Below are 16462 nucleotides of genomic sequence, written 5' to 3'. Positions count from 1 at the left end.
TATAAAAAAGACCTGGAAAACACTCTCTCAGATTCTAGGGACCCACAAACTGAAAAAAAAACAAGAATATTGTCCTAACTAAACCTAATGAAACACCACTGCATCCCACTGACACAGCTAACAAGATAAACGACTTCTTCTCAACCATAGGTTCTAATCTCGCCAATAAAATCCCACGTACCAATGCCCATGCCAGGGACTACCTAGATGGGAATTTCCCAAATTCCTTCTATCTTGCTCCAACTGAGCCCACGGAAGTCACCGAGATTATAAAGTCACTTAAAAATAACTCAGGGAATCTGTCTCATGTCCCACCATTATTGTACAAGAGAGCGGCCCATGTCCTCTCGCATGCTATCTCATTACTTTTTAACAATTCACTAGAAACTAGCACCTTCTCGAAACTACTCAAGACGGCAAGGGTTACACCAATACATAAAGGTGGTGACCCTACAGATTTAAACAACTATAGGCCAATATCAAACTTACCATTGCTATCCAAAATCTTTGAGAAACTCGTGCACAGGAGACTATATTCATTTATAACGGCACAAAACATACTCAACCCCTGCCAATTTCGATTCAGGAAAAATAAAAGCACTAACGATGCAATCATAAAAATGCTATACCTGCTTTACACAGCATTGGAAAATAAGGAATATCCACTAGGAATTTTTATTGACCTAAGAAAAGCATTTGACACAGTATACCACGGCATCCTACTCCACAAACTTGACCATTATGGTATAAGAGGCCATGCGCTTGCATATTTCAAATCTTACCTTACTAATAGGTATCAGTATGTCACCATTAAAGACACAGCATCAACAACACAGCCACTTGATACTGGAGTTCCGCAGGGAAGTGTCCTTGGTCCCCTGCTCTTCCTCATATACATCAATGATCTTCCAAACGTATCTCAACACCTGAACCCCATTCTCTTTGCTGACGACACGACTTATGTCATCTCTCACCCTAATCTTGCCACCCTCAACACCATTGTTAATGAGGAGCTGATCAAAATATCGACTTGGATGACAGCCAATAAACTTACGCTTAACACTGACAAAACCTACTACATTATGTTTGGTAGCAGAGCAGGAGATGCACAAATTAACATTAAGATCGACAACACTCTAATTGCCAGGCATAATGAGGGCAAATTCCTAGGCCTATACTTCGACAACAACCTGAACTTCAGTACCCATATCCAACACATAACCAAAAAAGTATCCAAAACGGTTGGGATCCTCTCCAGGATACGATACTACGTGCCGCAAACTGCCCTTCTCACACTATACCATTCACTTATATATCCATACCTCACCTATGCTATCTGTGCTTGGGGTTCAACTGCAGCAACACACCTAAAGCCAATAATAACCCAACAAAAAGCCGCAGTAAGAATAATTACTAAATCCCATCCCTGGCAACACCCTCCCCCCCACTCTTCATAGATCTAAACTTACTCCCTGTTCAGTACATCCACACTACTGTGCAATCTACATCTACAGGACCTTAAATTCCAATATTAACCTTGACCTAAAACGCTTTCTTGATAGTTGTGACAGAACCCACAGGCACAACACCAGACACAAACATCTCTATGACATCCCCCGTGTCCGACTAAACCTTTACAAAAATTCAATGTTTGTCAAAGGACCTAAAATCTGGAACACCCTACCTGAAAATTCTAAAACTGCAGACACATTCATCACCTTCAAAACTACCATCAGAAAACATCTTATCTCCCTGATACACCCTGTCAACTAATTATACGAATACCACCTGGTGGTTCACACTTACACTCACTGACCCATTTGACCATAAACAGAAATATCAATCTCAATCTCAAAATAATGAATCTTAACTAGTCATAAGTTGGCCTGTGATACTCCAATACTGAAACTATGTATAGTACCGAAACAAAAGCATTCACATTGCTAAACTCACAAACTAGTATTTAGTCACTTAGCCATAATACCAACTTACCTCATAATTTTGTAATATTTTAAACTTAAGATTTAATCTAAGTCTGCTCGAAATGCCTAGCCATGCTAGGTGTTCTAGTGGTACACTCTGTAATTATTATTTTACTACATGTAAACCACACAATAACCAAATTCTGTAAACTCAGCATTGTAATCCTTATAGAGAATAAACTCTGAATTTGAATTTGAATTTGAATTCAAAACTAGGGACGCCAAGGCCGTGATGATTCTCTTCAAATCACTTGTTCTCTCTAGGCTGTAATATTGTTGTACACTAACTACCACCTTCAAGGCTGGCGAAATTGCTGACCTGGAGAATGTACAGAGATCTTTCACGGCACATATAAGTACGATATGGCTCATAAATTACTGAGAACGGTTGAAGTCCCTTGATTTGTATTCCCTGGAATGCAGACGAGAAAGATGCATGATAATATACACTTTGAAAATCTTAGAGGGATTAATACCAAGCCTGCGCACGAAAATCACTCTTTACGAAAGCAAGACTCGGCAGGAGATGCAACATTCCCCCAGTGAAAAACAGGGGCGCCACGAGTACGCGGAGAGACAACACAATAAGTGCCAAGGGCCCAAGATTGTTCAACTGCCTCCCAGTATACATAAGGGGGATTACTAATAGACCCCTGGCTGTCTTCAAGGTGCTGGACAGGCACTTAGTACCTCATCAGCCGGGCTGTGGTTCTTACGTTGGTTTACGTGCGGCCAGCAATAACAGCCTGGTTGATCAGGCCCTGATCCACCACGAGGCCTGGTCTCAAACCGGACCGTGGGGGCGTTGACCCCCGAAAACCTCTCCAGCTGAACTCCAGGTATTGGAATTTAAGGAAAATAAATTCAGTGTTGGTAGTTACTGAAGTTGTCTTAAGTACTGAATTTTCCCAGAATATTGCAGAAGGGAAGATTTCTTCCGCCATAGGGGTGGTTAGGCAGTGGAATAACCAATGTGTACACATGAACTCTCACTGCAGCGCCACATGCTCTCACCACTGAGCTGCGGGTGCTCATCGCCTGTAATTCTGTTTTGCGTATGATGATGTACTACTCATTCTATGAAGTGTAAACAGTGTGCGTCACCCCTGTGTCGCGTTACACTCATAAAACTACTTTCGCAAGTTTGGAAGTGTTCCAAATAGTACGATGTTAGTCTGACCAATCAGGAGTGTGCCACACCCCTGCTTACTCGTCTCCTATTGGTGTTTTAGTCGGTTGGGGTATTATACCCAGCCCAGGGCACAGGATTCCTCACGTGGATTCTAACCTGGTGTAACCACCAGGTAAATACACTCGACCTGCTAACATTTTTCTCCCTGTCATTTCGTTACGTATGAATATAAGTAAACAAGAATTCGGCATCTGACTTTCCCAGTCATAGTCTAGTCACTACGGTATGGACGACCAGAGAGGTGAAGGGTTGCTGGGTGTGTTTGGTGGGAGGAGCTGAGTCGTGTCTTGCAACCCAGCTCAGAGTGTCGTCACCCACATGATAGTATTTAACGGGGTGAGGAACAACGACTTACTCAGTGAGCTAGGAGAGGCACTACACACAGCACCTCCACCAGTCGTTGTCTCACACACCTCCCAATACAATCATTTCGAAGTTTTTCCAGACAGAAAGGTTGGTATCAGCAGATTGCTTCTTGCAGTGACTGAAATGTGTTGTTAACATCGAGATAAATGCTGTCTTTGTTTAAATTGTTTACTACTAATGTAGAAGTCGATATCCTCTTGGAATGTGGTCAGTGGACAACCAGCGGTTATAAATAGTATCGGTTTCCAGTGTATAATACTTAGCAAAGTTTTTAAGTGTAAAAGCGGGAACGAGTTTATTTAAGATAGGTTATTAATTCTTCGGAAGATTTTAGACCAGTTTATAAGTGAACTTCGGCAAGTTTATTAATGTGTACACCAGCTGAAGTCGACCACTTATTGGTAAATTTCCCTCTAATTTTTTTTACACGGTCCATTTTTATAGGACTTGGGCCGTTAGTGTAACTTGGCCTATTTCAAAGCCTGACTCTGGAATATACCACTGCCCAGGATGCGACCCACAACAGTTGACTAACACCCCCGCAACAGCTGTGAAGACAAACTTTGCCCATAGTTCTCATCATGTTTGGGGAATCAAAATCAGGACCTTTCGGTTCTGACGTGTTGGCTCTGCCGTAAAAACAAAAAAAAATGAGATGGGTTATTTTATTTAATACTTGTTTATTAGAGTATTGAATGTTCAAGTTGTGACATTGTAATTACACGCAGAATATATCACACAAACGAATTCTAACTGTAATAATAAAACTGAAAATAACTTAAATACTGCATATTTCAGCAGATCTTGCTAGCTTCAGCAATCCGTGCTAACTTCAGCAATCCGTGCTAGCTTCAGCAATCCGTGCTAGCTTCAGCAGTCCGTGCTAGCTTCAGCAGTCCGTGCTAGCTTCAGCAGTCCGTGCTAGCTTCAGCAGTCCGTGCTAGCTTCAGCAGTCCGTGCTAGCTCCAGCAGTCCGTGCTAGCTCCAGCAGTCCGTGCTAGCTCCAGCAGTCCGTGCTAGCTCCAGCAGTCCGTGCTAGCTTCAGCAGTCCGTGCTAGCTTCAGCAGTCCGTGCTAGCTCCAGCAGTCCGTGCTAGCTTCAGCAGTCCGTGCTAGCTTCAGCAGTCCGTGCTAGCTTCAGCAGAAGGCCTTGGTGCAAGGCTGACATAGACAAAATTTAATCTGTTTTTTATTATATTCTCCATGTATAAAGAGCAAATACGTATTTAAATAATTAAAAACACTTTCTTCCTGTCCTAAACCAAGTTGTCTTACCTGCAGGAGCCAGGATGAAAGAATCACACGGTGGGCTGCCTCTCTACATGCGTCAGACTAAGGCCATCATTAACTTCTCTACTCAGGTCTTTGAGTTTGCATCTCAAACTCTTGGCTACCGCGACCCCTGCGTCACCACTGACTCTTGCCCGGGGCGTGAACGCCAGAAGGATGAAGAGTCTGGTCTTAACATCATCTCTCTGAGCGAAGTTGCCAGTCATGATACCTACAACGATTGCTGGATCGTTCTCTACGATAAGGTGTGTATTATGGCTTGTTATTGTGACCCATGTGTACACACCACACACACACACACACACACACACACACACACACACACACACACACACACACACACACACACACACACACACACACACACACACACAAACACTGACATCTTAATAAGGAATCGTTCAGGACCCTGTAAACGGTGTACTTTAGGCCCATACTGGAGTATGCGGCACCAGTTTGGAGCCCACACCTAACCAAGCACGTAAAGAAACTAGAGAAAGTGCAAAGGTTTGCAACAAGACTAGTCCCAGAGCTAAGAGGTATGTGCTGCGAGGAGACGTTAAGGGAAACTGACCTGACGACACTGGAGGACAGGAGAGATAGGGGACACATGATAACGACATACATAATACTAAGAGGAATTGACAAGGTGGACAAAGACAGAATGTTCCAGAGATGGGACACAGCAACAAGGGGACACAGTTGGAAGTTGAAGACACAGATGAATCACAGGGATGTTAGGAAGTATTTCTTCAGCCAAAGAGTAGTCAGGAAGTGGAATAGTTTGGGAAGCGATGTAGTGGAGGCAGGATCCATACATAGCTTTAAGCAGAGGTATGATAAAGCTCACGGTTCAGGGAGAGTGACCTAGTAGCGACCAGTGAAGAGGCGGGACCAGGAGCTAGGACTCGACCCCTGCAACCTCAGCTAGGTGAATACCGATACCTTAGTAATGAATCGTTCAAGACACTGTACACCGTATACGTCAGGCCCATACTGGAGTACGCAGCACCAGTTTGGAACTCACATTTGATCAAGCACGTCAAGAAATTATAGAAAGTGCAAAGGTTTGCGACAAGATTAATTCCAGAGCTAAGGAAAATGTCCTACGAAAGAAAGAGGAAATCGGGCTGACAACACTGGAGGACAGGAGGGTTAGGGGAGACATGATAATGACATACAAAATACTGCGTGGAATAGACAAGGTGGACAGAGGATGTTCCAGAGATGGACACAGAAACAAGGTTACAATTGGAAGTTGAAGACTCAGATGAGTCAAAGGGATGTTAGGAAGTATTTCTTCAGTCAAAGAGTAGTCAGGAAGTGGAACAGTCTAGCAAGTGAGGTAGTGGAGGCAGGAACCATACATAGCTTTAAGAGAGAGCTTATGGAGCAGGGAGAGAGAAGACCTAGTAGTGCTCAGTGAAGAGGCGGGGTCAGGAGCTGAGTATCGACCCCTGCAACCACAATTAGGTGAGTACACACGCACACATATATGAGCTGGGCATATCCCACCGAGGCAGGGTGACCTAAAAGGAAAAACGAAAATATTTTTCTTTTTAAATTTAGCAATTTATACAGAAGCGGTTACTAGCCCCTTCTGGTATTTTAGTCGCCCTTACGACACGCGTGGCTTTCGGAGGAAGAATTCTTATCCATTTCCGCATGAGGATAAGAGGAAACAAAGAAGAACAAGAACTATCAAGAAAATAGAAGAAAATGCAATGGGTATGTATGTGTGTACATGCATTTGTAATGTGACCTAAGTGTCAGTAGAAGTAGCAAGACATACCTGTTATCCAGCATGTTTGAGACAGAAAAGACACCAGCAATTCTGCCATCATGTAAAACAATTAAGTTTCCATTCACACTCACTTGGCAGGACGGTAGTACCTCCCTAATATGTAAAACTGGTCAATTAGCAAGAACTCATTTACAATTAAGTCCTTTCTAAATTTTCTCTTATATGTTTAAAGATATATTATTTTCATTAATGTTAATGTAAAAAATTATAATTTTGCACCAAAAGAATTTTAGAAAACTTACCTAACCTTATTATAATAAGCGCAATTTAATTTAGCCTAATCCAACTAAATATATTTTAGATAAGTTTACAATAATTTAATAGTAAACGCAATGAAATATATTTTTTTCGTTAGGTTCAGAATATTTTTTGCGAAATTATTGCGTACATAAATTTTCGCTTGCCTTGTTCGGCAAGAAGAACTTTTCTATTTGAGCCAAAATCGCAAGTTTTACCTATAAAAGTTGTACGTGCATAACGCATAAGAAACTACACAGACAAAATAAAGCAAAAGACGAGTATTGGAAATATCTGCCTCACACTGGCACTCTCCTGCAAACAATCGAGTTTGTGTGACGCCGCAAAATACATTAATCAACTTATTTTTTTTTTTTAGTTTGTGCCATTGAGCATTGTTCATTACACTTTAATGTTTTTTGCACATTGTTAATCTCTGGTAACATTATCAACAACAGGTGTTCGATGTGACAAAGTTCCTGTTGGAGCACCCGGGTGGTGAGGACGTTATCATGGAATACGCTGGAAGGGACGCAACCATCGCTTTCCGAGGTGTGGGCCACTCAGTACCAGCACTCCAGGCGCTGGACGAGTACTTGGAAGGAATCCTGCCGGAGAAGGAGCGAATATTTAGCGGGGATGGACCTTGTCAGTGGAGCACGTTATAGTTCCAGTGTGGACAGCTGCGACACAACCTAGTGGTGACTCCACGGCGAGCCCCCAGCACTAGTGAAGACTCCCTGATAACCTCTCAGCCCCCGTGTAGACCCTCTGGTGACGTCTCAGCTCTGGTGGAGACACCGCAGCTGGTCTAGTTCTCACCTAACAATGATAACACGTGCAGTGCCTCCTTGCCGCGCATATCATCTTCATTCTTAGGAGTGAAATTAATTTATTTCTTCGTCTCATTCTTCACAGCCAATTAAATTCTCCATGCCTCAATTTCCTATCCAGAACTAGAAAGCAGGTAGCTACAGTGAAGTAACTTAGTGTCAGATAACGTTGCTACTCACAGTAAGGGCATCAATTTGTCTCATGATCCCCACTGTCACATCGTTGACATGTTGTGCAGTACAGTGTTGCAAGCGATGGTTCACATCATCAGACTTAAGCTTCAAGCCAGCTTATAGTACCTGATACTTAGAGTCATTCTTATGTCATCCCCTCTCTCCATAACATTCTTATAATGTCATGACCTCTCACCATAACATTCTCATGATATCATGACCTATCACTATATATAACATTCTCATGATGTCGTCACCTCTCACCATAACATTCTCATGATATCATCACCGCTCAGAACATTTTTAAATGTTTTTTTTTATTAACAAAATCATGTCACGTGTATAAATGTGAATAAATTATATATATATAAAAGACTATTTTATAATATATTTTTAATTTTATTTGCCATTTGTGAAAAATTACCTGCATAAGGTTTACAGGGTATTACCTAAATTATTACATGTAAGTAATTTGGGTGAGGTAAATGGGACTTTAGTCACAGTAGGTCACAGGACTGTCACTTCCTCGATGCCCACTCCTTCATCACACTCACAAAAAAACTTGACCCGACTAATAATTACAGTATTAAATATTAATATCAATAATGGTAAATATAAAATAGAATGGACTGTATGAAAATTAAAGGAAACTAACTCCAGAAAGAATTAATGGGAAGCCCATCCAAACCCCTGCACAGAAGCCCTCCAAACTTTCCTCAGCACTGGTGAACACCCCTCCAGATGGATCGAAAAAACTGGTACCGACCTCCCGTATGAACCAGCTGCACGATCTATGTCAAGCAAGGCAATAGCGGAACTTCTCCGCTGGTTCTCTGTCATCCATAAATGGTCTCAGTTCATTAAGTATAAATTGTGGCATGCTTGTGTCAGAAGCCTGACACAGGTATGGTAAGATTGTGGACAGTGGAGTCGGGATGCACGATAAAACTAATGAATTTGCCTTCATTGGTCTTCAGATGCATTACAGAACTGATAAATTGGCTAAGCTGTATGCTTTCAAAAAGGGGGTAGATTACAATCTTGGCTTGTTAGCAGTTTGAGAACAATAATACGAAAAGAACTTCAAATGAATGTTATTCACTTGAGACTGAGGGAGACTGACACCAGCCAGTCCATCTATCATCATTCTATCATGCAGGAGGACCCACATGTCTATGGTACATCCAACAAAATAAGCAGACTCTTGGATGTCACTACTGCCCGGCTCCGGCTGGGTTACAAGTATCTTTGGCAGGTTAAATCACCACCACCAGATGTAGACCAAACGAAATGTAAACTTTGCCAGATGGACCATTGTCACACCTTGCGTCATTATGTACTGGAGTGTGATAAAATTAATGAATTTAGAAACAACTCACTCAGAAATGTCAAAGTACTTTATCCACAGTGGTATATTACCATTCTGGAAAAATACCCTGACTTTGCTAGATGTAAATAAAGCATTACCACGTGTGTGTGTGTGTGTGTGTGTGTGTGTGTGTGTGTGTGTGTGTTTGCGTGTGCGCTTGTGTGCATTTGCATGTGTGTTTATTCACTCATATATGTGTGAGTGCTCGTGTGTACTCACCTATTTGTACTCGCCTATTTGTGGTTGCCGGGGCCGAGTCTTAGCTCCTGGCCCCGCCTCTTCACCGGTTGCTACTTGGTCCTCTCTCTCCCTGCTCCATGAGCTTTATCAAACCTCGTCTTAAAACTATGTATAGTTCCTGCCTCCACTACATCACTCTCTAGGCTATTCCACTGCCTGACTAGTCTGTGACTGAAGAAATACTTCCTAACATCCCTTTGACTCATCTGAGTCTTCAACTTCCAATTGTGACCTCTTGTTTCTGTGTCCCCTCCCTGGAACATCCTGTCTTGTCCACCTTGTCTTTTCCGCCCAGTATTTTATATGTCGTTATGTCTTCCCTGACCCTCCTGTCCTCCAGTGTCGTCAGGCCGATTTCCCTTAACCTTTCTTCATAGGACATTCCCCTTAGCTCTGGAACTAACCTTGTCGCAAACCTTTGCGCTTTCTCTAATTTCTTGACGTGCTTGATCAAGCGCGGGTTCCAAACAGGTGCTGTATACTACAGTATGGGCCTGACGTACACGGTGTACAGTGTCTTGAACGATTCCTTGCTAAGGTATCGGAACACTGTTCTCAGGTTTGCCAGGCGCCCATATGCTGCAGCAGTTATCTGGTTGATGTGTGCTTCCGGAGACATGCTCGGTGTTATACTCACCCCAAGGTCTTTCTCCTTGAGCGAGGTTTGCAGTCTTTGGCCACCTAGCCTATACTCCGTCTGCGGTCTTCTTTGCCCTTCCCCTATCTTCATGACTTTGCATTTGGCGGGGTTAAATTCGAGAAGCCAGTTGCTGGACCAGGTGTCCAGTCTGTCCAGGTCTCTTTGAAGTCCTGCCTGATCCTCATCTGATTTAATTCTCGTCATTAACTTCACATCGTCTGCGAACAGGGACACTTCTGAGTCTAACCCTTCCATCATGTCGTTCACATATACCAAAAATAGCACTGGTCCTAGGACCGACCCCTGTGGGACCCCGCTCGTCACAGGCGCCCACTGTGATACCTCATTACGTACCGTGACTCCTCGTTGCCTCCCTGTCAGGTATTATTTGATCCATTGCAGTGCCCTTCCTGTTATATGAGCCTGATCCTCTAGCTTCTGCACTAATCTCTTGTGAGGAACTGTGTTAAAGGCCTTCTTGCAGTCCAAGAAGATACAATCAACCCACCCCTCTCTCTCGTGTCTTACTTCTGTTCCTTTATCATAAAACTCCAGAAGGTTTGTGACACAGGATTTGCCTTCGATGAATCTGTGCTGGTTGGCGTTTATACTCTTGTTCCGTTCCAGGTCCTCCACCACTCTCCTCCTGATAATCTTCTCCATAACTTTGCATACTATACACGTCAGTGACACAGGTCTATAGTTTAATGCCTCTTTTCTGTCTCCTTTTCTAAAAATGGGAACTACATTTACCGTCTCCATACCTCAGGTAGTTTCCCAGTTTCCAGGGATGTGTTGAAGATTGTGGTAAGTGGCACACACATATCCGCTCCCTTTCTAAGGACCCACGGGGAGATGTCCGGTCCCTTTGCCTTTGAAATATCGATGTCCCTTAGCAGCTTCTTCACCTCCTCATGTGTATGTATACTCGTGTGTGTGTGTGTGTGTGTGTGTGTGTGACTCAACAATTAGCATTTGCACCAATAACTCATTACAGTTGTGACCGGGTGTGGACGTGTTAATTGCTCATTACTTTATAATTTCTTCATGATTGAAGCCATGTATAAACGTAAGTAAATTTACTTAAATTATTCATTACCTTTGTAACTTGTGAGTTCATTACCTTCGTTCCTAGTTCAGCTATCAAAACTTTTGGACCCAGTCCCTGGACCCATTATGTACCTCTGTATTCTGTAAATACCTTCGGAACTTGTCATGATTGTGACCTGATCTACCTGGAGTTCATTACCTTAGTAACTTGCTCAGCTATCAAAATGTAATGGGTCCAATCCCTGGACCCATTATGTATCTCTGTAATCCTTTGACTACCGTCCACAGGATGGGTATAGGGTGCATAATAAACATATTGAACTAAAAAACAGACTTGGTAAGAAATTTCTAATTGACACAAGGCACATATGAACGAAACGTTTGATAATTAAGAAATTTATATTACTACTTATATTGTAATTGGATCACCCCACAATGCCTACCTAACAAACAGAATCTTACTGGCCAGCGAGAAATCTGAATGAAAGGAATAATGACGTACACTCTGAATGTGTTGCATGGCAACGTCTCATAATTTCCACTATCACCACCTAATTCTGGAGGTCCTGCAAATTCTGTCCCTATTCTTCAACAGGAGACATTCCAGTACTTATTAATTAATTATAGGTTAAGGTTGATCCATTCAATTATGGCGTCGATGAAGCCGGATTGCTAGACAATTTCACCACAACCAGTTCTCACACATTAATTCACTATGGCATCCTCCCTTGTATCACTCCGCGGCCGCTGCACACCCTCATTCACAACAAATTTCTCAAAGGGTCAAATCAACATTACAGTTTAATACACAATTATCATATTATTAAAATTTACACATGCTGAATTTAAGAAAATTAAAAATTTTCCACATTTGTAATATTCTGATGAGAGTGATCATGACACTGCAACATAGAAGCGTCTCTCTGCAGTGTTATTGAAGTCCCGTTCTGCAGTGTTATTGAAGTCCTCTTCTGCAGTGTTATTGAAGTCCCCTTCTGCAGTGTTATTGAAGTCCTCTTCTGCAGTGTTATTGAAGTCCCCTTCTGCAGTGTTATTGAAGTCCCCTTCTGCAGTGTTATTGAAGTCCTCTTCTGCAGTGTTATTGAAGTCCCCTTCTGCAGTGTTATTGAAGTCCCCTTCTGCAGTGTTATTGAAGTCCTCTTCTGCAGTGTTATTGAAGTCCCCTTCTGCAGTGTTATTGAAGTCCTCTTCTGCAGTGTTATTGAAGTCCTCTTCTGCAGTGTTATTGAAGTCCCCTTCTGCAGTGTTATTGAAGTCCCCTTCTGCAGTGTTATTGAAGTCCTCTTCTGCAGTGTTATTGAAGTCCCCTTCTGCAGTGTTATTGAAGTCCTCTTCTGCAGTGTTATTGAAGTCCCCTTCTGCAGTGTTACTGAAGTCCTCTTCTGCAGTGCTATTGAAGTCCCCTTCTGCAGTGTTATTGAAGTCCTCCTCTGCAGTGTTACTGAAGTCCTCTTCTGCAGTGCTATTGAAGTCCCCTTCTGCAGTGTTATTGAAGTCCTCCTCTGCAGTGTTATTGAAGTCCCCTTCTGCAGTGTTATTGAAGTCCCCTTCTGCAGTGTTATTGAAGTCCTCTTCTGCAGTGTTATTGAAGTTCCCTTCTGCAGTGTTATTGAAGTCCTTTTCTGCAGTGTTATTGAAGTCCCCTTCTGCAGTGTTATTGAAGTTCCCTTCTGCAGTGTTATTGAAGTCCCCTTCTGCAGTGTTATTGAAGTCCCCTTCTGCAGTGTTATTGAAGTCCTCTTCTGCACTGTTATTGAAGTCCCCTTCTGCAGTGTTATTGAAGTTCCCTTCTGCAGTGTTATTGAAGTCTTTTTCTGCAGTGTTATTGAAGTCCCCTTCTGCAGTGTTATTGAAGTCCCCTTCTGCAGTGTTATTGAAGTCCTCTTCTGCAGTGTTATTGAAGTCCCCTTCTGCAGTGTTATTGAAGTCCCCTTCTGCAGTGCTATTGAAGTCCTCTTCTGCAGTGCTATTGAAGTCCCCTTCTGCAGTTTTATTGAAGTCCCCTTCTGCAGTGTTATTGAAGTTCCCTTCTGCAGTGTTATTGAAGTCCTCTTCTGCAGTGTTATTGAAGTCCTCTTCTGCAGTGCTATTGAAGTCCCCTTCTGCAGTGTTATTGAAGTCCCCTTCTGCAGTGTTATTGAAGTCCCCTTCTGCAGTGTTATTGAAGTCCTCTTCTGCAGTGCTATTGAAGTCCCCTTCTGCAGTGTTATTGAAATCCTCTTCTGCAGTGTTATTGAAGTCCCCTTCTGCAGTGTTATTGAAGTCCCCTTCTGCAGTGTTATTGAAGTCCCCTTCTGCATTGTTATTGAAGTCCCCTTCTGCAGTGTTATTGAAGTCCCCTTCTGCAGTGTTATTGAAGTCCCCTTCTGCAGTGTTATTGAAGTCCCCTTCTGCAGTGTTATTGAAGTCCCCTTCTGCAGTGTTATTGAAGTCCCCTTCTGCAGTGTTATTGAAGTCCCCTTCTGCAGTGTTATTGAAGTCCCCTTCTGCAGTGTTATTGAAGTCCCCTTCTGCAGTGTTATTGAAGTCCTCTTCTGCAGTGTTACTGAAGTCCCCTTCTGCAGTGTTATTGAAGTCCCCTTCTGCAGTGTTATTGAAGTCCCCTTCTGCAGTGTTATTGAAGTCCTCTTCTGCAATGTTACTGAAGTCCCCTTCTGCAGTGTTATTGAAGTCCCCTTCTGCAGTGTTATTGAAGTTCTCTTCTGCAGTGTTATTGAAGTCCTCTTCTGCAGTGTTATTGAAGTCCCCTTCTGCAGTGTTATTGAAGTTCCCTTCTGCAGTGTTATTGAAGTCCCCTTCTGCAGTGTTATTGAAGTCCCCTTCTGCAGTGTTATTGAAGTTCCCTTCTGCAGTGTTATTGAAGTCCTCTTCTGCAGTGTTATTGAAGTCCCCTTCTGCAGTGTTATTGAAGTCCTCTTCTGCAGTGTTACTGAAGTCCCCTTCTGCAGTGTTATTGAAGTTCCCTTCTGCAGTGTTATTGAAGTCCTCTTCTGCAGTGTTATTGAAGTCCTCTTCTGCAGTGTTATTGAAGTTCCCTTCTGCAGTGTTATTGAAGTCCTCTTCTGCAGTGTTATTGAAGTCCCCTTCTGCAGTGTTATTGAAGTCCTCTTCTGCAGTGTTATTGAAGTCCCCTTCTGCAGTGTTACTGAAGTCCCCTTCTGCAGTGCTACTAAAGTGTGCTCCAATGCTATTGGAATTTCCAAGTGTCCACAAGTTGAAAAAAGGTTTCTTTTTCTCTGTCTGCTATGAGATTATTTACTAGAAGTAGTTGAATCGAATTTGAAAAATAATAAACTCAGGGGTACCAGAAAGATTGAATTGATTTGGAACAGTTTTAGAAGGGAGTCTATTGTAGTGTCCACCATGTGACAGAGGTCATATTATGTGTGTGTGCATATATATATATATATATATATATATATATATATATATATATATATATATATATATATATATATATATATATATATATATATTTATTATTTTTTTTATTATCACACTGGCCGATTCCCACCAAGGCAGGGTGGCCCGAAAAAGAAAAACTTTCACCATCATTCACTCCATCACTGTCTTGCCAGAAGGGTGCTTTACACTACAGTTTTTAAACTGCAACATTAACACCCCTCCTTCAGAGTGCAGGCACTGTACTTCCCATCTCCAGGACTCAAGTCCGGCCTGCCGGTTTCCCTGAACCCCTTCATAAATGTTACTCTGCTCACACTCCAACAGCACGTCAAGTATTAAAAACCATTTGTCTCCATTCACTCCTATCAAACACGCTCACGCATGCCTGCTGGAAGTCCAAGCCCCTCGCACACAAAACCTCATTTACCCCCTCTCTCCAACCTTTCCTAGGCCGACCCCTACCCCGCCTTCCTTCCACTACAGACTGATACACTCTTGAAGTTATTCTGTTTCGCTCCATTCTCTCCACATGTCCGAACCACCTCAACAAACAACCCTTCCTCAGCCCTCTGGACAACAGTTTTGGTAATCCCGCACCTCCTCCTAACTTCCAAACTACGAATTCTCTGCATTATATTCACACCACACATTGCTCTCAGACATGACATCTCCACTGCCTCCAGCCTTCTCCTCACTGCAACATTCATCACCCATGCTTCACACCCATATAAGAGCGTTGGTAAAACTATACTCTCATACATTCCCCTCTTTGCCTCCAAGGACAAAGTTCTTTGTCTCCACAGACTCCTAAGTGCACCATTCACTCTTTTCCCCTCATCAATTCTATGATTCACATCATCTTTCATAGACCCATCCGCTGACACGTCCACTCCCAAATATCTGAATACATTCACCTCCCCCATACTCTCTCCCTCCAATCTGATATCCAATCTTTCATCACCTAATCTTTTTGTTATCCTCATAACCTTACTCTTTCCTGTATTTACTTTCAATTTTCTTCTTTTGCACACCCTACCAAATTCATCCACCAATCTCTGCAACTTCTCTTCAGAATCTCCCAAGAGCACAGTGTCATCAGCAAAGAGCAACTGTGACAACTCCCATTTTATGTGTGATTCTTTATCTTTTAACTCCACGCCTCTTGCCAAGACCCTCGCATTTACTTCTCTTACAACCCCATCTATAAATATATTAAACAACCACGGTGACATCACACATCCTTGTCTAAGGCCTACTTTTACTGGGAAATAATTTCCCTCTTTCCTACATACTCTAACTTGAGCCTCACTATCCTCGTAAAAACTCTTCACTGCTTTCAGTAACCTACTTCCTACACCATACACCTGCAACATCTGCCACATTGCCCCCTTATCCACCCTGTCATACGCCTTTTCCAAATCCATAAATGCCACAAAGACCTCTTTAGCCTTATCTAAATACTGTTCACTTATATGTTTCACTGTAAACACCTGGTCCACACACCCCCTACCTTTCCTAAAGCCTCCTTGTTCATCTGCTATCTATTCTCTGTCTTACTCTTAATTCTTTCAATAATAACTCTACCATACACTGCCAGGTATACTCAACAGACTTATCCCCCTATAATTTTTGCACTCTCTTTTATCCCCTTTGCCTTTATACAAAGGAACTATGCATGCTCTCTGCCAATCCCTAGGTACCTTACCCTCTTCCATACATTTATTAAATAATTGCACCAACCACTCCAAAACTACATCCCCACCTGCTTTTAACATTTCTATCTTTATCCCATCAATCCCGGCTGCCTTACCCCCTTTCATTTTACCTACTGCCTCACGAACTTCCCCCACACTCACAACT

General features: G+C 42.5%; 1 protein-coding gene across 1 annotated transcript; it reads left to right on the top strand.

The window, feature by feature from the left end:
- The first annotated feature begins 3480 nt into the window (after positions 1-3480).
- On the top strand, positions 3481-8265 carry LOC128691704 (cytochrome b5). The gene is made up of 3 exons (XM_053780584.2): positions 3481-3627; positions 4821-5074; positions 7329-8265. The coding sequence occupies exons 2-3, from the start codon at positions 4829-4831 to the stop codon at positions 7536-7538; spliced, it is 456 nt and encodes a 151-aa protein (XP_053636559.1). The 5' UTR covers positions 3481-3627; positions 4821-4828; the 3' UTR covers positions 7539-8265.
- The last annotated feature ends 8197 nt before the right edge of the window (positions 8266-16462 follow it).

The sequence above is a fragment of the Cherax quadricarinatus genome, chromosome 6 (genome assembly GCF_038502225.1).
Source record: "Cherax quadricarinatus isolate ZL_2023a chromosome 6, ASM3850222v1, whole genome shotgun sequence".
In the NCBI taxonomy this organism is placed as follows: Eukaryota; Metazoa; Arthropoda; class Malacostraca; order Decapoda; family Parastacidae; genus Cherax; species Cherax quadricarinatus.
This window is presented reverse-complemented; position numbering and strand designations above follow the sequence as displayed.

Coding starts and splice junctions, on each gene's coding strand:
- LOC128691704 (XM_053780584.2), top strand. CDS start 4,829: ATGAAAGAATCACACGGTGGGCTGCCTCTCTACATGCGTCAGACTAAG. Junction 5,075..7,328: donor GGATCGTTCTCTACGATAAG/GTGTGTATTATG, acceptor TATCAACAACAG/GTGTTCGATGTGACAAAGTT.